The sequence below is a fragment of the Oryctolagus cuniculus genome, chromosome 1 (assembly GCF_051225735.1).
Source record: "Oryctolagus cuniculus isolate XC-2025 breed Fujian yellow rabbit chromosome 1, ASM5122573v1, whole genome shotgun sequence".
Classification (NCBI taxonomy): domain Eukaryota; kingdom Metazoa; phylum Chordata; class Mammalia; order Lagomorpha; family Leporidae; genus Oryctolagus; species Oryctolagus cuniculus.
The window spans coordinates 30,491,484-30,515,626 of record NC_142867.1 but is presented as its reverse complement, the minus strand read 5'-3'; the positions used below and the strand labels follow the sequence as shown (position 1 = coordinate 30,515,626).

The 24,143-nt window shown below is 43.3% G+C and overlaps 1 protein-coding gene across 2 annotated transcripts in view; it reads right to left on the bottom strand.

Moving 5' to 3' along the window:
• Positions 1–24,143, bottom strand: part of PAMR1 (peptidase domain containing associated with muscle regeneration 1) — a 94,419-nt gene that overhangs the window by 49,076 nt on the left and 21,200 nt on the right. For both annotated transcript variants that reach the window (XM_008269766.5, XM_008269767.5), the window contains exons 2-3: positions 17,461–17,637; positions 3,708–3,836 (exon numbers count right to left, since the gene is read on the bottom strand). In XM_008269766.5, the coding sequence (XP_008267988.3) occupies positions 3,708–3,836; positions 17,461–17,637 (306 nt within the window). The remainder of the gene's footprint in view (positions 1–3,707; positions 3,837–17,460; positions 17,638–24,143) is intronic.

Here is a 24,143-nt window from a genome sequence, read left to right as displayed (position 1 = left end):
CTGGTCCCTTTCCTTGATGCTCATGTGGTCATCCCAAACCCCACCCTCCCTTCTTCTCTACACTCAGAACAGATTTTACATCCTACCTCCCAGAGAAAACAGCTAACAGGGGAGAGTTCACCAGTGGGAGGCAGGATAGTACTGTGGTTAAGAATAAGAACAAGCAGTCTGGAATCACACAGACTGCTTCCCTGGGCTTGATCCCTACGTGTTTGACTTTGGGCAAGCTGCTTTTTCACCATCTACAAAATGGGAGTACAGACTTGATGAGATTAATTGTATAGACAAAATAAGATACTGCACATAAGGTGTGCAATAAACAAAGTGTGCTTAGCACAGTTCCAATCATATAATAATTAGCAACTTGCTCTGTGTTAGCAGTAAAAATTCTTTCCCCCATATCAGCGTAGCGGAGAAACAGATAACTCCCTCTCCTTTAATGCTCACTTTTGTTCTGGAACAAAATCTGTCTTGACTTCAATTATTCTCACCTCCTTAGCTCCACTCGCTCCTTCTCCTGACACTTTCCTGGCATCAGTTTACAAATGCATCTATGTCATTTCCGTATGTTACTATAAGGACAAGCCTGAAGTGGGTACTTCCAGAGAAGTAAAGAGAAGGGGTAAACTGAGCCCACAGTTCAGGAGGTTCAAGGGCACAACACTGGCCTCCACTCGGCCTCATGGTGAATGGTGTGACCACACACAAGAGGTAGAAGGCAGAGAGACAGACATGTCAGAGGGAGTCAGTCTGGCTCTTTTATAAAAGCCCTCTCATGTGAACGATCCAGATCCCCCGAGAGCTCCATCAGTTCTGTTCAAGAGCAGCACCTCAATAACTTCACAACTTCCCACTAAACCCTGCCCCCTAAAGGTTCCACAACCTCCAATACTATCACCCTGGGGACCAAGTTTCCAACATGAACCCCTGGAGGACACACAGAAAGCATATCCAAACCAAAGCACCTACTGAAGTATTTCCCATAATAATCACTTATTTTGACTTAATCCTATTTATTCTAAGCAGCTGTCCCCTTTTTTCAACCATGGTTGATCAAGTTTGTTTAAAACTACTCTTTGCCCCTATCTGCCCTTCTGCAGATGCATGGAACTGCCACTGCTAGCTGTCAGATACAGAGACCTCTTTACTACGCTTGTCCCACTTGACCTCTGCTTTACCGTCAAACCATTATTTCCTAGCTTCCAAAACCCTACTCCTCTTCTTTATTTTCCTATCTCTCTGCCTGGTCTTTTCTCATCTCTTTCCAGATTTTCTTTTGTTTTCCTTTTATGTTTTTGCTGTTTCCTCCACCCCTGGCTCTCTGCTCATCTCCCCAAGGGACTGAAGCTCACACCTGAATGTATGTCCCATGCTTCCAAGGTTCTACTGCATTGCAAACACCTGTTTCCAAATGGCTACAGGGTCTCTCATGGATGCTCAAATTCTAACATGTCTCAAAAGGAAGCGACTTCACATACAAAACTTCTTCTGTCTCATTCACTTAACAACAAGAGCTTCTACGGAGTTGCCCACACTAGGAACTTGAAAAGCTTCTCATCCCCGTCTTGAGCATGCCACTGAGTCCTATCAGTCCCTCCTTTACACTTCTCTCACATCTTGTCCCTCTTCCATCCTTGGCATTCCTAACTGCTCTCTTTGGCTATGGTCTTGACTTCACTCTAGTGTATTCTCCACACTGTTAGAATTATCTGTCAAGGATCACTCCACTAATGGATCTGTTGAACGCCCATCATCTATCACCCTCAGAGTAAAGCCCGAGCCTGAGTCCTGCACACCATGCCTTTCACAGTCTGATCTTCCCTGCTTGCCCAGGCTCACCACTTACTATCACTCACAATACCATCATGTCGCTCTGATGATGCTTCCTGTCACATACATCACTGAACACACTTTGCATTTGCACATGCTGCCCCTTCTGTTTTCTCTCCTAGGAGTAGCGACCTGTTTTGGCCACATCTGAACAAAGGCATATCTCAATAATCACCTCTTTTCTGAAACTTTCCCTAAGGCTGGCTCCCTGTATTCTCAGAGTACCTGGTTCGTAGCCCAGACCACAAGTCTTCCATGGTGTACAACTGCACTTAGAATAACATCTAACTTTTTTACCTAACTTACCCACCTACAAGACATCGCTGGACCCCCGTCTGCCCCTCTAACCTTTTCCCATTCCCCTTGCCATTCATGCACACAGAGAAGGAACACCTTTCCATATGTCCCAAAGCAAGGGAATACCCCAAAGCCATCTTATAGCATCCAAAGGCCAACACAAAATCTAAGGCTATGCCCTATAAGTCTGTGTCTTTCTTAACCTCTTATTGAAAGTGGATTTATCTCTGGACTACCTACCAACTCAACCATTAAGGGGCATATAAAATAGCAGTGATATATTTACTGCCTCAATTGAGCTTTGACTATTGCCAAGTGCTTCAATGCATTATCTCATTCAATCCACACATCAGCCCTGTGAGGTGAGTAGCATTATTTAGCATTTCTACAAAAAGAGAATAGTGATAGCAGCAAGTTTGGATGACTTGTCCAGCGTCAAAGCGTGGTGACAGAAACTCTGCCTGTGCCATCCAAGAGCCTGTGCTCTGATGGCTATGCTACACCGTCTTCATAGGATGGCTGTCAAAGGAAGAACAGGATGAAATCTTGCAGTGAAACTACCAGGAACATACTCTGTCAAGTACCACATTACAGTTAGAGAAGACACCTAACACAGAAGTTTGAAATCTGCAACCAAGAGCAGCCATTTAAAAATTATCACTATTCTGGATTGCTTAATTCCCAGGGTCTACCTTGCCTGGCCAGCAAGCCCCTTGTCCCTGGGCAGAGTTGAGGTCCTCAGCAGCAGATCTTATACCCCATCTTTTGCCTGACAGTCTTGAAACCTGTGACATATGGTTCCAGGTTGGATTAGGCAAAGAACAGCAAAGCACTCCATCTCTGTCTCTGCAAACTTGGAATGAGCGAAACTGCTCTGCCCATAATACCATCCTCACTGCATCTGATTCAGGTAAGAAGCATAAAAAATAAGCTTAAGGAGATAATAGCAATCTGCACATTGCCGCAGATACAGACTCCCCTGGGGAGACTCCCCTGTCAAAGCATAGCAGTGGGGGACTGTAAACCAAGGGAGAAGCTAGATTTCCACTCCATTTTCAAAGAATCATTGAAACTCACAGGGGAGTCCTAATAAAGGCTAAGTAATTCTTTGAGATCAAGTGGATCCCAGAAAGAAAAATCCCTTTCCTAGGACAAATGGCCTGCGGGAGATATGCTGTGGGTTCTAGGAATTTAACTGAGGATTTCTGAAATGTTCCAACAGAAATTCATAAGCGAAACACCCTATAGACAACATGTATGAGTGCTACCATGCAGTTGGTTCCACAAGGAACACAAGGCATGCTGTGTGCAGAATGTCTTGGCTTCATTTAGGAGAAAGAGGAGATGGAGGCATAGACACAAATACAAACCCCTGGTGGCCAACCATTCCAAACAGATGTCCGCACTCCACACCCAGCAGATGGAAACCCTTCTGTGTTTTTTAGTCGTACCTCGAAAGCCCTCGGGCCACAAGCTGTGCACACAACTTGGATTCCAAGGAGATTAAGCCCGAGTTCGCTGTGTGCTGAGACTTTAAAGCAGAGTGCTCTAGAGTTGGCGCTAGTGCAGGGTCTACTTACGCATGCAGTCGCCCCCGTACCAGCCCGCGTGGCACTCCGCACAGTAGAAGCCCTTCACGTAGAAGTCGTCCAGGGTGCCCCCCCACGAGCCATTCCGGCAGCTCTTGCAGTTTTCAAAGATGGTGCAACCTGAAACATTCCCAAGCAGAGAGGTGTAAGGCTGATTCTGCACATTCTGCAGGTTCTGATAAGCAAATACAATTAAACAAGAACACCTAAAATCCTGTCACCCAAAGAATTTTATTGTTAACACTTTTTCTCTGCAGTTTTTTTTTTAAGTTAGGCTTATACAATACTATAGATTGTACATTCCATTTTTGTAACTCATTAACTTAATAGATAATATCTCTTCTAAGTGTAAGTTTTTTATTTCTTTTCATTTTATTTGACAGGCAGAGAGATAGAGACAGAGGAAGACAGAGACAGAGACAGAGACAGAGAGAGAGAGAGGAAGAGAGAAAGGGAGCGATAGAGATTCCATCCTCTGTTTCATTTCCCAAATGCCTGCAACAAACCAAGGCTGTGCCAGACTGAAGGCAGGAGCCAGGAACTCCACCTGAGTCTCCCAAGTGGGTGGCAGGGACCAAGTACTTGAGCTTCTCCCAGGATGCACATCAGCAGGAAGCTAGATGACACGCAGGGCAGGCAGAACTCAACCCAGGCACTCTGGTACGGGATGTGAGCATCGCAGGCAGTGGTTGAAGCTGTGCTGTGAAATGCCCACCCCATTCCAGGGCACTTTAGAAAAGCTGGGCTTAGACTCCACACGGAACATTCTGCTTCTGTAACTCACTCACTTCCTACTTTAATAAGACAGAGCAAATATCTTCCTGGGGAATTAACTATTCTTCCGTGTCGTATACTTCCATAATCAAAGGATACCATTGGAAGCAACCCTGGTGCCTCACACTCGGCTCCCCCTGGAAGGTGCCAACAGCAGCCACTACAGAGGGAGCTAGGCCATACTTGGGCATGGACCAGTCTGAAAACAAGGTCTCCTTAGGGGGCAGAGGACAATGAGAAAAGGTAGAAAAACTTAATCTCATGGATCAAAATGGATAGATAAGTTTTGGCTCTGCCATTGTTCAGCTGTGTGTCCTGGAACACACGTGTTGAGTTCTCTGCACCTCCAAGCCCTGTCAAATTGGGATGAAAAATTATACTTATCTAATAGGACTGCTTTAAAATATTAACAAATGCCAAATGCCTCACACACAATGAGTACTCCCCAAATATAAACTCTCAGTATCCAAGCGATTGCTGTGGTGTAGCAGGCAAAGCCATCCTCTGTAGTGCCAGCATCCCATATGGGCACCAGTCCCAGCTACTCTGCTTCAGACCCAACTCCCTGCTAATGAGCCTGGGAAAGCAGCAGAAGATGTCCCAAGTACTTGGGCCCCTGTACCCATGTGGGAGACCTGGATGAAGCTCTTGGCTCCTGGCTTTGGCATTGTCCAGCCCTGGCCATTGTAGCGTGAACTAGCAGATGGAAGGTTCTCTCTCTCTGCCTCTCCTTCTCTTTCAAGTAAATCTTAAAAAAAAAAAAAAAAACCTCAGTATTTTCATTCCATTTTCCCATACTTCACTTGCTATTCCTACCATTGCATAGATTGTGATCCATTTCATATGTCTATTTCCTGTTTTCTTATGATGGACTCAAGTCAGGGCCTGCATCTTGTTTAATATTATATCCTCAGCACCTAATATGGTGGTTGGCACAATCAGTGCTCAGTGCCTATAGAAATGAAGGAATGAATGAATGATACAAGTTTCTGAGCTGCCTGAGATCACCAGTGTTCCTCTGAGCTGATGGCATGCTTCCTTGCTTTCAGCTGAAGTTCGGTTTTGGTTGGCCTGCAGGACACATATGTGTGGCTTCTGCAGGGGAGACTCTCTATACCACCCTGACTTTGCTTCCGCTCTTCCTGTGCCTTCTTCTGCTTGAGAATGTTGGCTGCTAATGTGACTCTGTCAACTTCCAGTAGTTGGCAAAACTTCATCTGGCATCCTGGTGGGGTCTTTGTAGATTGCAAGGGCCATCTTCACTCATGTGCCAATCCACACCCTCAATTAATTCTCCATCTGCCATGTCACCGAGGAAGCACATGGACTCAGAGCATGGACTCAATGGCTTTACCAACTCCATCTCCTGGCACAGTCACAACAGGGTTCCTAGGTACAAGCCACGAAATCCAAGCTGCTGATTAGGATAAACAAGGCTGTGTTACAAAGGTACCAGGAGGCTTCAAGAATTGCCAGAGGGGCCAAGGAACCAACTGAAGATCTACACACCCTAGACTATGGGAAAGAATATTGACCAGTGAGGGCCCTGGTGACTGGAGGTACCACTGACAACCTGCCTTTGGTCCAATGTCTGCACCTGGATTTTCCTTGTACCAATGCCCCTAGCAGAGACATGACTGTCATCTACAACAGTGACAGAAACACAAACTATGCCAAGATCCCCCTTTCCCACCTATAAGATTAGCAAAACTCAAAATGACACATTCTGGGATGGGCATTTGGTACAGCAGTTAAGATGCCACTTGCAATCCCATATCCCTTATTAGAGCACCTAGGTTCAAGTCCCAGTTCTGTTTCTGAATTTTTTCCTGATAACAGTTACCCTGAGAGGCAGCAGGTAATGGTTCATATACTTGGGTCCCTGCCAACCACCTGGGAGACCCAGATTGAGTTTCTGGCTCCCACCACTGTCTTGGCTCAGCTCTGGCTATAGTAGGCATATGGGAAATGAACTACCAGATAGTACATTACTCTGTGTGTGTGTGTGTGTGCACGCGCAAGGCTTTGGGAGAACAATACTCTCATACAGTGGTGGAGTGCCAAATTTAAAGTTTGGAAAATGACATAAACACCTCCTTTTGACCCAGCAATCCTTCTTCTAGAAATGTACCTAAAAATACACTGTAAAAATATTATATGGTACATGTCTAAAGGTATTCATAGTAGTATTGTTCATGACAGGAACAAGCTGGAAATAATTCAAATGCTCATAAACCATGGTAATCCACACAATGACAATGCAGGTATATGCATGTGTAAAAACAAAACATAAAATGGCTTTAAACTGACATGCAGTGATCTCTAGCATAGATTGTTAAGGGAAAAAAGCAAGATAGTTTGTATTGTCTTTAGTATGCTATCTTGTGTATAACAAGAATAAAGATAAATGTCTGTGTGTATGTGTGTGTGTTTGCTTATACATTCAAATATATGATCACTTCAGAAGTTTGCATAGACAATGTGTACTATCTTTTAATTCTTTTTTATATAACTTTTTAAATGTACCCTAATACAAAAAAAAATGAAAATAACAAGCCTATATGAATCCTGATTAGGTGTCCTAACACCACACATAAACAGCATTTTGATTGTCCAGATGCAGTGGGTGTTGGATTCTAAGGTCAACAGTCATCATTCAGTGGCCTTATTGTTAGTCCTAATAGTGCTTTTGTTATTTCACAGAGTTATGTCATAAGAAAAAGCAAATAAATTAATCATAATAGGAAATAATAATAGAGAAAAGAGAATGAGAGAAAAATACAGATATAAAATCAAAGAAATTAAATAAGTAAACTTGTAATATTAATTTGAAATTGAGTATCAGGAAAACTCATTGATTTCTTTTTTCCAAAATACTTATTTCCTAACTATCTAAAACACACACACACAAAAATCACCTAAAAACAATAACAGTCCAATAGGGTGGTTAGATTATGGTGCCAGGTTCAGAGTTCCTTGGAGAAATGACTGACCCAGATCTGTGGCAGAAAATGAGCATGAAGAATTTGAAATGTCTTACGGAAAAAAGAATAAAAGAATCTTTCAAAACCTAGTGTGGTCATGTCAGCAGGACATAAAAGGGCTCCCAGTGTCCTCCCAAGGGCTGATGCATGATTTAAAACGAATGATGATGGAAATGGATTAAATTACATACTAGAAAACTTCACAAAGTTTATGGAAAATGGAATTAAAAAGTAAAAATTAGGCCAGTGCCGCAGCTCAATAGGCCAATCCTCTGCCTGCAGCGCCAGCACACCGGGTTCTAGTCCCTGTTGGGGCGCCGGATTCTGTCCCAGTTGCCCCTCTTCCAGTTCAGCTCTCTGCTATGGCCCGGGAGTGTAGTGGAGGATGGCCCAAGTGCTTGGGCCCTGTACCCGCATGGGAGACCAGGGGAAGCACCTGGCTCCTGGCTTTGGATCAGTGCGGTGCGCCGGCCGCGGCGCACCGGCCGCAGCGGCCATTGAGGGGTGAACCAACAGAAAAAGGAAGACCTTTCTCTCTCTCTCTCACCGTCCACTCTGCCTGTCAAAAAAAGGTAAAAATTAAAACTATAAACTTTTCTTCTCAACATAAGCCCTATCAAGATCAAAACATTTCTATGTGATATCAGCCATTTAGTCCATCCACTGAGGGTTCTTAGAACATAACAATGTCAGTGTGTTCTTTTGCATTATTAACTGAAGAAGAGATTTTTTTTAAGATAAGATACAAAAGGAAGTCAGAAGTGGCTAAATTTGGTTTGTAAGGTAGATGCCTAATGATTTCCCACGGAAACTCTTGAAAACTGTCACTGGTTGATGTAAGGAGTGAATAACAGCATTGTCATGGTTGGGAAAGACATCTTGGTGAAGCTTTCCCATGTATATTTTTTGCTAAAGCTTACTCCAAACACTCTCAAAATAAGCAGGTTTTATTGTTCTTTCATACTCCAGAAAGTCATGACCTCAAACCTGCTGTTATGCCTTTTGCTCTTGAGCAGTCTGCTTCTGTTTTAACTGGACCACTTCCATCACTTAGTAGCCACTGCTTTGATTGTGCTTTGTCTTTAGGATCTTACAAGTAAAGCCATGTTTCATGTTCTTTCACAATTCATTGAAGAAATGCTTCAGGATCTTGATCCACTTATGAAAAATTTCCATTGAAAGCTCTGCTTGTCTGCAGATGATCTGGTGCAGCAGTTTTAGCAACTGTTGAGCATAAAGTTCGTTCTACTTTAAGTCTTCACTCAGAATTATCTGAGTTGAAACACATGAAGTAGCTATGATGTCAGCTGCTGTTTCTGCTATTAATTGTTGATTTTCTTCAGGTAGGACATGAATAAGATTTTTTTTTCCTTGACAATCAATTTGTATAATTTGTTGTTGCAGGTTTCATCTGCAACATCATCCCACCCTTGGTTAAAGTGAGTTACCCATTTGTAAACTGTTGATTTATTTTGTAAAGCACCAAAGATTTTACCATTTTTCTTCCTAAGCCTCACTTTAAATTTGACATTCATTTACTTCAAATATGACAGAACTCCTGTTGCTCTGATATGGGCTCTTTTTAAGTTGATACCTTTCTTATTGTCTCAAATTAGATCCTATTCAGACATGTTGTAACAAATTAGTACAAGTTTTTAAAATCCATGCATAGTATTTTTCATAATATGCATTTTCCATGAACTCTTTGAAAACTCCTCATCTATAAACAAATACAGAGGTTCACAATGGTACACAGAGAAGCCTCTTTGATCACCAATGATGGCTGCTGAGGCATCAATTCACTATTCTAAAAATAACAGACTCCCCTTTCCAGATAACCACTTGATTGACGTGGGATAGTTCTTTACTAGTTACATGCAATGATGGCTCCTGAAATCATTGCAGTGAGACTACAGATGTTGGGTGCCTCCTGTGTGGGGTAACAGGAAGCATAAGACACCACCTATAAACTTCTCTTGCCTATCAGATGACCCTATGCAATCTCACAAACCCACAGCCCCATTCTGGTGATTACCCAACAATACCACATGGTATTTGAAAGTACCCAAAATTCTTCAAAAATTTCCATGCCACTGCCAAGGCCTCCTAGTAGAGGGCCTATGATAGTCTCTTCCATGTCATATACTGATAATTCAGGTTTTTTTTTTTTTTGAGTTTTTTTTTTTTGCAGTTTTTTTTTTATCTTTTATTTAATGAATATAAATTTCCAAAGTACGACTCATGGGTTACAATGGCTTCCCCCCCCATACCGTCCCTCCCACCCATAACCCTCCCCTTTCCCACTCCCTCTCCCCTTCCATTCACATCAAGATTCATTTTCGATTATGTTAATATACAGAAGATCAGCTTAGTATACCTTAAGTAAGGATTTCAACAGTTTGCTCCCACACAGAAACATAAAGTGAAAAATAATAGATGATTTTTTTTAAATGATGATGAAATCAGATCAGACCTATTGTCATGTTTAATCCCAGTGAGAGTCAAGTTGGGAATTGATAATTTCTTTCTTTTTTTTTTTTTACAGAAGATCAGTTTAGTGTACATTAAGTAAAGATTTCAATCGTTTGCACCCCCATAGAAACACAAAGTGAAATATACTGTTTGAGTATTTGTTATAGCATTAAGCCTCAGTGTACAGCACATTAAGGACAGAGATCCTACATGAGGAGTAAGTGCACAGTGACTCCTGTTGTTGACTTTACAAATTGATACTCCTGTTTATGGCATCAGTAATCTCCCTATGCACCAGTCATGAGTTTCCAAGGCTATGGAAGCCCCTTGAGTTCTCCGACTCTTATCTTGTTTAGACACGGTCATAGTCAAAGTGGAGGTTCTCTCCTCCCTTCAGAGAAAGGCACCTCCCTCTTTGAAGACCTGTTCTTTCCACTGGGATCTCACTCACAGAGATCTTTTTGCCAGAGTGTCTTGGCTTTCCATGCCTGAAATACTCTCATGGGCTTTTCAGCCAGATCCGAGTGCCTTTAGGGCTGATTCTGAGGCCAGAGTGCTATTTAGGACATCCGCCATTCTATGAGTCTGCTGAGCATCTCACTTCCCATGTTGGATCACTCTCCCCTTTATTTATTCTACCGGTTAGTGTTAGCAGATACTAGACTTGTTTATGTGCTCCCTTTGACTCTTAGTCCTTTCATTATGATCAATTGTGAACTGAAATTGATCACTTGGAATAGTGAGATGGCATTGGCACATACCACCTTGATGGGATTGAATTGGAATCCCCTGGTATGTTTCCAACTCTACCAATTGGGGCAAGTCAGCCCGAGCATGCCCCAAATTATACATCTCTTCCCTCTCTTATTCCCACTCTTATGTTTAACAGGGATCACATTTCAGTTAATTTTCAACACTTAAGAATAACTGTGTGATAATTCAGGTTTTTTTAAAAAAAGACATATTCTCAGCATTCCCAGAGTCAATGGTAGGAGCCAGGCTATCACCTTCTAGGTTGAGCATATTTAGGCACAGGAGTTGAGAGATCCCAGGAAAAAAAGCATTATTAAATCATTTCCCTACAAACTATACATAACCATCACTGGGGCAATAGTTTTGTTTTTCTTTTTTTCCCCAGAAACCTTTTATTTAAGGTATACAACTTCATGCATTTCGTAAGTACAACTTTTGGAACATAGTGATTCTCCCCACCATACCCACCTTCCCACCCACACTCCATCCTTCTACCTCCTCCCTCTCATATTTCCATTCTTATTTTTTACTAAGACCTATTTTCAATCAACTTTAAACACATGAGATTAACTCTATACCAAGTAAAGAGTTCAACAATGAATAAGAAAAGCTAAACTGTTCCACAACAGTCGAGACAAGGGCTATTCAAAGTCATTGCATCTCCAAGTGTCCAATTCACTTCTACACATTACCTTTTAGGTGTTCTATTAGCTACCACAGATCATGGAGAAAATATGGTATTTTTCCTTTTGGGACTAGCTTATCTTACTAAGTATAATTTTTTCTAGTTACATCCATTTTGTCACAAAGGACAGGATTTAATTGTTTTTACTGCTGTGTAGTATTCAATGGTGTACATAACCCATTATTTCTTTATACAGGCTTCAGTTGACAGGTATTTGGGTTGATTTCATGTCTTAGCTATTGTGAATTGGGCTGCAATAAACATGGAAGTACAGATAATTCTTCCATGTGCTGATTTCATTTCCCTTGGGTAAATTCCTGAAGTGGGATGGCTGGGTCATATGGTAGGTCTATATTCAGATTTCTGAGGTATCTCCATACTGTCTTACATAGTGGCTTCACACGTTTACATTCTCACCAACAGTGGATTAGGGTGCCTTTTTCCCCACATCCTCACCAGCATTTGTTGTTGGTTTCTGTATGAAACCATCCTAACAGAGGTGAGGTTAAACCTTGTGGTTTTGATTTGCATTTCCCTGATGCTAGTGATCCTGAGAATATTTTTCATGTGTCTGTTGGCCATTTGGATTTCCTCTTTTTGAAAATGCCTGTTTAAATCTTTGCCCATTTCTTAACTGGGTTGTTTGTTTTCTTGTAGTTGAGTTTCTTGATCTCTTTATATATTCTGGTTATTAATCATTTATTGGTTGCATAGTTTGGAAATAATGTCTCCCATTCTGTTGGTTGCCTCTTTACTTTGTTGAGTAGTTCTTTTGCAGTACAGAAGCTTCTCAATTTGATGTAATCCCATTTGTCAAATTTGGCTTTGACTGCCTGTGCCTCTGTGGTCTTTTCTAAGAACTCCTTGCCTATGCCAATGTCTTGCATGGTTTCCCAAATTTTCTCTAATGACTTGACAATATCAGGTCATAGATTTAGGTCTTCCATTATTTTGAGTGGATTTCTGTGTAAGGTGTAAGGCAGGGGTCTTGCTTCATACTTCTGCATGTGGAGATCCAGTTTTCTCAGCACCATTTGTTGAAGAAACTGTCCTTGCTCCAGGGATCGATTTTAGCCTCCTTGTCAAAGATAAGTTGGTTGTAGATGCATGGATTGATTTATGGCATTTCTATTCTATTCCTCTGGTCTATCTATCTGTTTTTGTACCAGTACTAGGATGTTTTGATTATAATTGCCCTGTAGTATGTCTTGAAATCTAGTATTGTGATGCCTCCAGCTTTGTTTTGGTTGTATAAGATTGCTTTAGCTATTTGGGGGTCTCCTGTGTTTGTTTCCATATGAATTTCAGCATCATTTTTTCTAGATCTGAGAAGAATGTCCCTGTCAATTTCATTAGTATCTCATTGAATCTTTAAACTGCTTTAATTGCTTTTGGTAGTATGGATATTTTTATGATATTGAGTCTTCTAATCCATGAACATGATTTTTCTACTTTTTGTATCTTCTTCTACTTCTTTCTTTAATGTTTTGTAATTCTCATTGTAGAGATCTTTGACATACTTGATTAAATTTCTTCTAAGATATTTGAGTCTTTTGGTAGCTATTCTAAATGGGATCAATCCCTTAACATTTCTTTTAAATAGCCAGGTGCCCTGTAATTAGGTGCATATACATTTATTATAGTCACATTTTCCTGTTGAATTGTTACCTTAATCAATTTTAACATTTTTTGTGTTAAAGTCTAGTTTGTCCAATATTAGGATAGCTAAACCAGCTCTTTCAGTTTCTGTTAGCATGGAATATCCTTTCCCATACTTTCACTTTCAGTGTGCATGTATCTTTGTTGGTGAGATGTGTTTCTTGTAGGCAGCAGATAGATTGGTTTTGTTTTTTAATCCATTCAGCCAGTCTGTATCTTTTACCTGGAGAGTTGAGGCCATTTACATTCAAGGTGACTACTGATAAGTAACAACTTGACCCTGCCATTTTTCTATCATGTATTCCTATTGTTTACTTTGGATTTCCAATGTACTTTTTTTTTTTTTTTACAGAGTTAGACAGTGAGAGAGAGAGACAGAGAGAAAGGTCTTCCTTCCATTGGTTCACCCCCCAAATGGCTGCTATGGCCAGCACTGCGCCAATCCAATGCCAGAAGCCAGGTGCTTCCTCCTGGTCTCCCGTGGGGGTACAGGGCCCAAGCACCTGGGCCATCCTCCACTGCCTTCCCGGGCCACAGCAGCAGAGAGCTGGACTAGAAGAGGAGCAACCAGGACAGAACTGGCACCCCAACTGGGACTAGAACCCGAGATGCCAGCGCCACAGGTGGAGGATTAGCCAAGTGAGCCGTGGTGCCGGCCTTCCATTGCACTTTTACTGAGAGATTTTCTGCCTTCACTTTCTTTCATTGTGATGACCATGATTGGGTGTGTAGCACATCCTTAAGTATCTTTTGTAAGGCTGGACAAGTGGTAACAGATTCTTTTAATTTCTGTTTATTATGGAAGGTCTTTATTTCATCCTCATTCATAAATGAAGGCTTTGCAGGGTACAGTATTCTGGGTTGACAGGTTTTTTTCTCTTAATACTTGGAATATGTCTCACCATTCTCTCATAGCTTATAGGGTTTCAGATGAGAAGTCTACTGTTAGTCTAATTGGAGATCCTCTGAAAGTAATCTGGCATTTCTCTCATGCACATTTTAGAATCTTTTCTTTATGTTGTACTATGGAGAGTTTGACTACAATGTGTCATAGTCAAGATTTTTTCTGGTCAAGTCTATTAGGAGTTCTATGTGCTTCCTGTACTTGGATGTCCCTTTCTCCAAATTAGGGAAGCTTTCTATAAGTATTTCACTAAAAAGGTCTTCTTATCCTTTCTCTTTTTTCCATGCCTTCAGGAATGTCTAAGGCCCATATGTTGGATAATTTGATAGTATACCATAAATCCAACAGTGTTTTTTAGTTTTCTATTTTATTTATTTTTGATCTTCCTGACTGCTGTGAAGTTTCCAGAGATTTGTCTTCTAACTCAGATATTATTTCTTCTTCCTTACTGAATCTGTTGTTAAGTCTTTCTACTATCTTTTTTACTTGATGTATTGAATTATTAATTTCCAATATTTCATTTTGATTTATTTATTTTTTATTTTTTGACAGGCAGAGTGGACAGTAAGAGAGAGAGACAGAGAGAAAGGTCTTCCTTTGCTGTTGGTTCACCCTCCAATGGCCACCACAGCTGGCACGCTGCGGCCGGCACACTGCGCTGATCCGAAGGCAGGAGCCAGGTGCTTCTCCTGGTCTCCCATGGGGTGCAGGGCCCAAGCACTTGGGCCATCCTCCACTGCACTCCCGGGCCATAGCAGAGAGCTGGCCTGGAAGGGGGGCAACCGGGACAGAATCCAGCGCCCCGACCGGGACTAGAACCCCGTGTGCCAGCGCCGTTAGGTGGAGGATTAGCCTATTGAGCCGCGGCGCCGGCCTTGATTTATTTTTAAAATCTCTATTTCGTGGAAAAAAATTATATCATGTATGGATTTCTTTAATTCGTGGAGTTGCTTCTGATTACTTCTAAATAATCCAATGATCAATTTTTTGAATTTCATTTCTGGCATTTCTTTAATCTCTTCAGCTTCACATTCTACTATTTAAATGTGTTTTTTGAGGATATCATGTTGTCTTCCATATTCTTGTTTCTTGAATTTCTGTATTTGATTTTAGGCATATGTAGAGATATTTGTTGTTTTTTTTTCCCCCTGTAGTGCTTTTATCTTCAGACTATGCCTCTGTGGCTTAGTAGAGTGTCTGCTCTTTCAGTTAATACTCAGAGGCGTGTGCTGGGTATGGCCAGGGAGCTCTGTTCAGTGCACCAGGGTGAGGGGAGTGTCCAAGGTGTAGTCTCACACTCACCCCTTCTCCTCCAAGGAGACCAGTGCCTGGTCACTAGCCCCAGTGGGTGCAGTATTCACCCCCCTTGCCACAGGAACAACATAAAGGACCTATCCTCAGTGTGACCATGGATCCTGCAGCAATGTCTCTCACCAGGTAATCAGGGATCCCTGACCTTGTGGAGCTGCCTATGGTAACTGTTCAGAGACCCAGTCACACCCTGTACCCTCCCATATAGCCACAGTGTTTTCATTGTCCACCCCAGCACACAAGGCTCCCACAGTCATGAACATCCAGCCCGCTGTCAATTCTTCCAGCCAGACTCAGGCATTTCCTCGTGGCTGGTTGCTGGGTGTGTGCAGTTGTTACATATGTCCAAAATGACACCTGCCCTCTATCAGATAATTATAGGACACCAGTGCCAGGTGGCCGGGAGAGAGAAATGTGCCCCCCTCTTTTTTTCCTTCTAGTTGGCAGGTACACTGTCCCTTACTGGGCTCCAAGCTGGACTCATATCAGGCTCTTTTTGCAGCTTTATCGTCAATGGCTTGGGCTGCTGCAGTCACCTAACTCTCCAAAGCTGGTGCCAAGGCTCTCAGCTACTGGGGTCCTGAGTTGTGCATGTCCACATCTCCCACATAGGCCCACAGTGCCCCTCTAATTTGTGTGGAGTTTTCTGTGCAATTTTCTCCTTTACTCTTCCCTGAGATTGCACTCTCTCCATTTTATTTTAACTATCATCCCCTAGACTAGATCAGTAAGCTCCCTCCTTATTCCACCATCAATGGTTTTCTTTTCTGGGGTCAAATACACAAAGATTATGCTGAGATCTCACCTATTTTAAAGCTCAATGCACCAAGAAGGAAGGGTGACTTAAAGGTATCACTTGTAGACTTGACCCCTATTTTCTTTCCTTTTCCATCATTTTACAAAAAAAGGACACTTCCAGCAGTAATAGGCTTCATGCCCTGTGTTTTAGAAAGAAAGGGAAGGGGGTTGACCATTTGGCCTAGCAGTCGAGGTGCCACTTGGGACACCCACATCCCCTAGCAGAGTGCCTGGGTTCAAGTCCCAGCTCCATTCTGGATTCCAGCTTCCTGCTGATGCAGATCCTGGGAGGCAGTAGTATCAGCTCAAGTGGTTGGGAGACCCAGATTAGCTCCCAACTCTGGCTTAGACCTGGTCCAGCCCCAGCTGTTGTAGGAATTTGGGGAGTGAGCCAGATGATGGGATTTCTCTCTGTCTCCAATCACTCTGTCTCTGATCCTATACACTTTCTCTTGCCAAAATGAGCTAAATAACAATTCCTGTGGCTTGAGCTCCCTACCAAATTCCCTCTACCCTTTTCAGTTTTCTGTCTCATCTTGAACACACATTTCATCTTCATTAACACATCCTCCCTGACCTGTTTTTGTTTTGTGCACCCTCCCCTATTCCCATGTGGCCATGGTACTCTGTGCTTCTAGATCACAGCACTTACAACACTGCATTATGGCTGCCTGTTCGCCATCTCCCCCACCAGGTGGCAAGTCCTGGGAATTCTGGAAATGTGTCCTTTTTTTTCTTTCTTTCTTTCTTTTTTTTTTTTTTTTTTTTTTTTTGTAAATATCACATATTTATTTGAAAGGCAGAGCAACAGAAAGACAGAGAGAGAAAGAGGCCGAGACAGAGAAATTTCTATCTGATGGTTTACTCCCCAGTTGGTTGCAACAGCCAGGGCTGGGCCAGGCTGAAGCCAGGAGCCAGAAACTCCATCCTGGCTTCCCATATTGATGGCAGGGGCACAAGTACCAGGGCCTTTTTCTACTGAATCCCAGGTGTGTCAGAAAGCTGGATTAGAAGCTGAGTAACTGGGACTCCAACCAGCCCTCTTGATGTGGGATGCTGGTATTGCAAGCAGCAGTTTAACCTGCTGTATCCATACCAGTCCCAGACTGTGCCTTCTTTATTTCTATCATTTTACTCCCAGCAGTTGACAAGGGACACGGTCTTCTTGTTAAGGGAATGAATGAGTACACAGATCCACACCTTTACAAGTTGAACACCGAAATGAGGATGCGCTCCTTTAATTCCTTTGCCTGTAGTTATAATGAGCTGAATCGTGTCACTTAGAATAATTGTAACCACAGCTTCCCGATGGCTGCCTGCTATAGCATTCCGGCATTCAGCAGGTTCCCATTCATTATTTCAGACAACAGGAAGGCAGCCTGCGGTGTCCCATTTCACACTCACCTGGGTGAATGAGGCAGGAGTCACACTCATTCTCCTCATTCCTACAGCAAGGGATGGTATAACCCACCACCTCCTTCCTTCCAGGGCAAACACATTCAATCTGGTCGTATTCACAGCACTCCCGACACATGATGTTCCACTCTGCTCCAGGGCAGCCTTCGTTAATGACCGTGTACTCTGCAATGGAAAACCAGCAGGCAGCTGAAGACAGGTCTTGGCAGAACGCGGTAGGGACTTTAAATATTCTACTGCTAGCAGCCTTGGCCTATGAACAGGTGGCCCTGCCTGAATGAGAGATCTTTGTGTGAATGCCTCCTGGGCAGGAGGCAGCTACCCTAAGGTTGTATCCAACACTGTCCACTGGGGCACAGATGCAATTTGCTATCGCTGCTATTTGTTTTAATTTTTCTATTTTTCAAAAACAAGATCTTATTTCTTCAATAGATAATTGAAGTAGACTGACAACAGAATACGTATGTAATTTGCAAACAAGACGACATTCTTAGGGGTCTATACAGGCCACTGCTTATAGCTGTGTACGTTGTGCACTGCACAACTCCAGAGGGAACCATTTGACTGCACAACTGTGCAGCACAGCCCAGCCATGAAGGCCATCAAAAAAATCTGGAGACCATGCTGTAAAGCAGGCCATTCAAATACAAGGCTGATTGCCAAGGAGAGACTATGTCATTTCTTCCAGACTCAGCTCCTCAATTTCACAGCATGCCATTTTCGTAGTATCTTCAAAGCTAAACCCAACAGGAAAAAACAAAAAGTACCTTAATTAGTATGTTTGGGAGAATTTCAATGTTTTACAAGGGTGAACTCATTAGCCCAACTTCATTCAGTCCCCAAGTACAACTGAGGGTTCTTTCCCATGAGAAAAAAAGTATTCCTTTCTCAATAGGGTTTTTTTTTTCCTTCCTTCCTTTCTTTTTTTTATATACGCCTTGAGTAAAAAGAAAAACCATCTGGCAAAATCTATAAGAGGAATCAGTCGGGGGCTGCCCAGAGGAACTCAGGCTAAGCAATCACCCTGTTAGCTTTGATTTACTCATTTCCCAGTCTCCATTTCTAAAGGTTTAGCACAACACTGATGATTAAAGCAGAGACAGAGCAGATACTGGAGAAAGAAAGTGGAGCTGGACAGTGTCCCTGCGAAGACTGCCCTAGACACCCCGAGCAGGGGTCACCAGCAGGCTGTGCAGGCCCACATAAGCCATCCCTAGCCCTGGTGAGGGTTTCTCAACTCCGGTAGCCCATAGTTTGATTTTCCACTCTCTTCACCCAAATTGAGCAGGCTGACACAGGCTCGATCACTCCTAACTTGCTAAGCAGAGTCATTTAAAGGAACTATCTCCATCTACTCCAAGCCTCAGGTAAGAAGCTTCTAGTGTCAGAAAGAAACCACTTATGTAATAAGGGACAGCGCCTTAAATGGGCTAAATCTAGTCTTCTGGAAACTTTCCTTTGTGAAATTCATTTTTCTACAAACATTTGTGGATGGGCAAGTTCCTCACCCGGGTGTTAGAACACCACAGCACTGCCACCTCCGACGTTCTGTTCCCCCCACTATTCTGTGGGCCCCTGCAGAGTGACCACCACGACTTACTGAGCTGAGCTCCCCATGTTTCTGATGTCAGCTGATGATGGGAATGACTTTTGAACTCTATAGGGAAACTTAATGGTCAAAGGTGAGGGAAAGCAGAAGAAAACATAGAGATACATCTCCAAATCTTCAACATGGCAATGGGTTCTTAGGAATAAGGCCACAAGCATGAGTACAAAAGAAAAATAAATAAATCAGACTTCCCCAAAATTTAAAACTTTTGTGTCAAATGACATTATCAAAATGGTACAAGCACAATCCACAAAATGAGGGAAAATATTTGCAAATCATATAACTAGCAAATGTTTAATGTCCAGAACATATAAAAAAGTTCCTATAACTCAACCACAAAAAGACAAATGACTTAATTTAAAAATGGGCAAATGATTTGAATAGGTACTTCTCCAGAGAAGATATGCAAATTGCTAAGAAACACATAAAAAGATGCACAATACCACAAGTCATTTGGGAAATGCAAATCAAAACCACAGTTAGATACCACTTACTGGGATGGCTAACTTCCAAACCATAAAAGGGGGGGGGGGGCAGGAAGGGGAACAAGTGTTGGCAAAATGTTGAGAACTTGGAATCCTCATGCACTGTTGATAGGAATGTAATATGGCACAGTCTACAGGAAACAGTTTGGCAAATACTATGCCACTTTCTATAAGGGATTTGAACATCTGGACTTGGTATCTGTGAAAGGTCCTTGAACCAATCTCCCAAGGTTTGCAGGGACACTTATACTTGCTTACTGTCTATTTCCCTTATGTGACCACAAGCTGATAGGAACTACATCTAATTTATTCACAGGTGCAAGGGCAGGGCCTGGCACACAAGAGTATACCATTGACAAATCTGGCCTTACTTCTCGAGCTACCCTCCTTTCAACAGTCAAATATTTCCATCCAGTGGGTCCATCTGGGAGCAGTAAGCCAAGAGGGTTGCCTTTGCCCCTCTTTTCTGATATCAGAAATATGGCATTTGGCTTCCCCTGGGGAAAAGTTCCTAGAACTATCGGTTCAGGTTACCAGCCATGGGCACCATATTCCTCGACTCCAGCCTCTGCCCTGTCCAACTTACATTATCTCTACCCTGAAAGGCAAATATGCCTGAGCAGTGGCTGTCTTACCCTCTCCCTGTCCCCACCATTAACCTGGGGGCGCACACTACATCCTCCTAGGATTTTAAAGCATTTGTGAACACTAGTAACTCCTGGGGGGACAGGGGTGGGCACTGACATACAACTCATTTGCATCTTTTATAAGACTCTGTCCTTCAACATGGAAAGCCAAGTATGCAGCTGACAAAGCCCCTTTCTCCCCAGCTGCAGATTTGGTCACCTGCAACCTATCTGTGGAATACTGGTGGCCTCCCTTTTATCCAGGAATTAATTCCCTTAAATACTTTCACTAGCAATTCCCTTTACTTCAATAAGCAAGCCAACTTATGCCCTTCTTATTCCACCATCTCAATGTAAAGGAACAATCCCACGGTTAAGAATCTTGAGACAAGGGGCCAGTGCTAGGGCATAGCAGGTGAAGCTACTGCCTGCAACACCAGCATCCCATATGGGCGCCAGCTTGAGTCCTGACTGCTCCACTTCCAATCCAGCTCCTTGCTCGTGGCCTGGGACAGCAGCGGGAGATGCCCCATGTGCTCAGGTCCCTGCACTCAGAATAGCTCCTAGCTCCTGGCCTTTAGACTGGCCCAATTCTGGAAGTTGTGACCATTTGTGGAGTGAACCAGCAGATGGAAGATCTCTCTCTCTCTCCCTCCCTCCCTCCCTCCCTCTCCCTCTCCCTCTCCCTCTCCCTCTCTCTCAGACACATACACACACATTCACATTCTTTCAAATAAATAAATAAATCTTAAAAAAAAAAAAAGAATCCCAAGATGAGAGGAGACACTGGATTATGTAACCACAAGGACTCAGATGAGAGGTAGGCAGGAGGCTCAGTATCAGAAGAGGAGATGTGAGGACAGAGTGGAGGTTGTAGTCATGAGTCATGAAGATGGCGGAAGGAGCCATGGGCATGAGCCAAGGGTTGCAGGCAGCATCCAGAAGCTGGGAAAAGACAGTAAAACGGCCACTCCCTGGAGCATCCAGAGGGAACACAGCCCTTCCAATGCCTTGATATTGGATATTAGAAGTTAGAGGAGGGCAGCACTGTGGCAAAGTGGGTATAGCCGCCGCCTGCTGTGTCGGCATCCCATATGGGCACCAGTTTGTGTCCTGGCTGTTCCACTTCCAATCCAGCTCTCTGCTATGGCCTGCGAAAGCAGTAGAAGATGGCCCAAGTCCTTGGGCTCCTGCACCCATGTGAGAGACCCAGAAGAAGCTCCTGGCTTCGGATGGCACAGCCCCAGCCATTATAGCCAATTGGAGAATGAACCAGTGGATGGAAGACCTCTCTCTCTCTCTCTCTCTGCCTCTCCTTCTCTCTCTCTGTGTAACTCTGACTTTCAAATAAATAAATAAAACCTTTTTTAAAAAAAGTTAGAGGCAAGATTCACTTGTCTTTTGTCTTCCAGAACCACAGGTAATAGGCAGGTGTCATTTTAAGTTACTAAGGTCACAGTAACTTGTCACAGCATCAATAGGGAAGAAATACACCACGCCTTCACAAGACAAAGGATAACCTGCAACAAATCATCTAAGCAGTGAGTTCCCAGAGCACAGTGCCAAGAGCTTGGGTGAATTGACAGATTCATTCTCCCATTCCACGAGTATTTACTGAGTGTTCACTGTATGCCAGGCCGGAGTCTGCATGCTGGAATACAATGGAGAGAAAAACAGACACCATCCCTGACCCCAGGGAGCCCCCAGTTCCATAGAGGCATTGGCATCAGTCGAATAACTCCATCAATGCATGCTCACAGCCTACAATAGAGACAGTGTAAGACGTTATAAGAAGAAATCAATGGGCAGGAAGGGGCACTGACACCAAACCTACAGACTCCACAGGGCTAAGATTTGAAAAAACTCACAGGAAGAAATCGATCCATTTGCAAAAATAAGCCCACTTCCAGGAACATGGAGGTGGCGGGTGGAGGCAGGGGTTTTGATGGTTTGATGACTTGGCCCTTTCCTCTCCAGGCTGACAAGACCCTGTTACTTCCTGAAATCAGGTGTATAATAGAGATATATGAAATATCCTGTAATAAATGCTCCAAGTTGCCCAGCCAAAAGATTTAAAATTTCAATAAGCAGACAAGAGCAATGTCCTGGATTTTTCTCAATTGATTAAAATTACATTTGTGGAAAGGGCACTTTGGCCATTTGGCTTCCACTGGGCAAATTTCAGGGAATTTCAATATGGTGCTCGGGCCAGTTCCAGAAACTAGGAGTCAGGGAAAGACCAATAGTGGTGGAAGTTACTGAAGGTTTTCTTATGTGTATGGTAAAGTGCTTTGATGTCCTTTGTGCAAGTTAACCTTTAAAATGCTCCAGTGAGGTTGGTAATCCATTTTTTAAAGTTAAAATAATTTAGCCCACCCTCCCCATCACTTTACCAGTGAACAAACAGGTTAAGTAGGGCAGAGGTGGTTTTATTTATTGCAGCAAAGAGAAATGACCAAGAATCCTTTTTAAGGAATGAATTTGGAGGGAAAAACAGAGGCCCACAGAATTCCAGGGCTAGGGGTGAGGTGAACAAACCTGCCACTGAAGGAGAAACAGGCTGGGACCACCTCCGGGTTAGCCAGCTACTGGAGTTGAGCAAACCTTGCTTTGCTTGCCACGTTGAAAAACAATGTCTTACAAGCTGCAAATGAGGTCAGTGCTTCTCAGAAAATAAGCACAAGGGACCCCCCCACAGCATGGCTCTGGGATAAACAGGCATGGAGAGATCAAATGCATGCCCATGTCAACTCACAGACTTCAAGTATCACTCACAACTTAACTCCGCCATTGATAAAATAGTGATTTTTCTCTTTATCCAATACTTTTTTAAGCCTTCGTTTTTTTTTACAGCAGTTTTAGGTACACAGCAAAATTGAGTGGAAAGTTACAGATGTCCCATATACTCCCTGCCTCCAAGGTACACAGCCTCCTCCATCATCCAAGTCCCCCACCAGAGTGATGCATGTAGTACAAGAATGGACCCATAGAACCACAGAGAAGGCATCCTCATCCAAGTCCCCCACCAGAGTGATGCATGTAGTACAAGAATGGACCCATGGAACCACAGAGAAGGCATCCTCCTTGACTTTTCATATCTTCATTAACAAAAACCAACTACTGATTTTGTGAAGTACCTGTGACTGGTCTTGTGAATAACAATGTTTGCCTAAGAATTTCAGGAGATGCCTGGGAATGGCAGACCTCACACTCAGCTAGGGAGAAAATCTGGACCATCAGCTGCAGAACACTGAGCTTCATTTTCCAGAAACCTCCACCTGGCTGCTGCCCTGGATTTCCCAGATGCACCACTAACAGGGCAAAGTCTGAAAATCTGCTTCATTATCCATTGGCCGGACTCACTATTTTTTCCAACTTCCACCTGTAGCTACTTCTTCCCTTTCTAAATCCTTTTTGCTGACTTGTTGGGCAGAAAGAGCACATTTTGGATTCAGAAATCACTCTTCCCCGAGACCGCTGACTTGCTGAAATAAACCCCTTTCTTCTTACCAAAACTCGTCTCTGGTGCACTGGCTGTCCAGAGGCCAGCAGCAAAGTCTTGGTCATTTGGCTGGATTACACCCACATTGGCACACTATTACCACCCAGAGTCCACGGTCCACATTAGAGCCCACTCTCCGTGTACATTCTATGGTTGTGGACAGAGGTGCACGACCCTACTGCAGTGTACAGAGGGTTTTCACTGCCTCGATAGCTGTGCTCTCCCTACTCACTCCTCCCCATCCCCCAGAAAGAGTATACACTTTTTATTTTTTGACAGACAGAGTGGACAGTGAGAGAGAGAGAGACAGAGAGAAAGGTCTTCCTTTGCCGTTGGTTCACCCTCCAATGGCCACCGCGGCCGGTGCGCTGCAGCCGGCGCACCGCACTGATCCGAAGGCAGGAGCCAGGTGCTTATCCTGGTCTCCCATGGGGTGCAGGGCCCAAGCA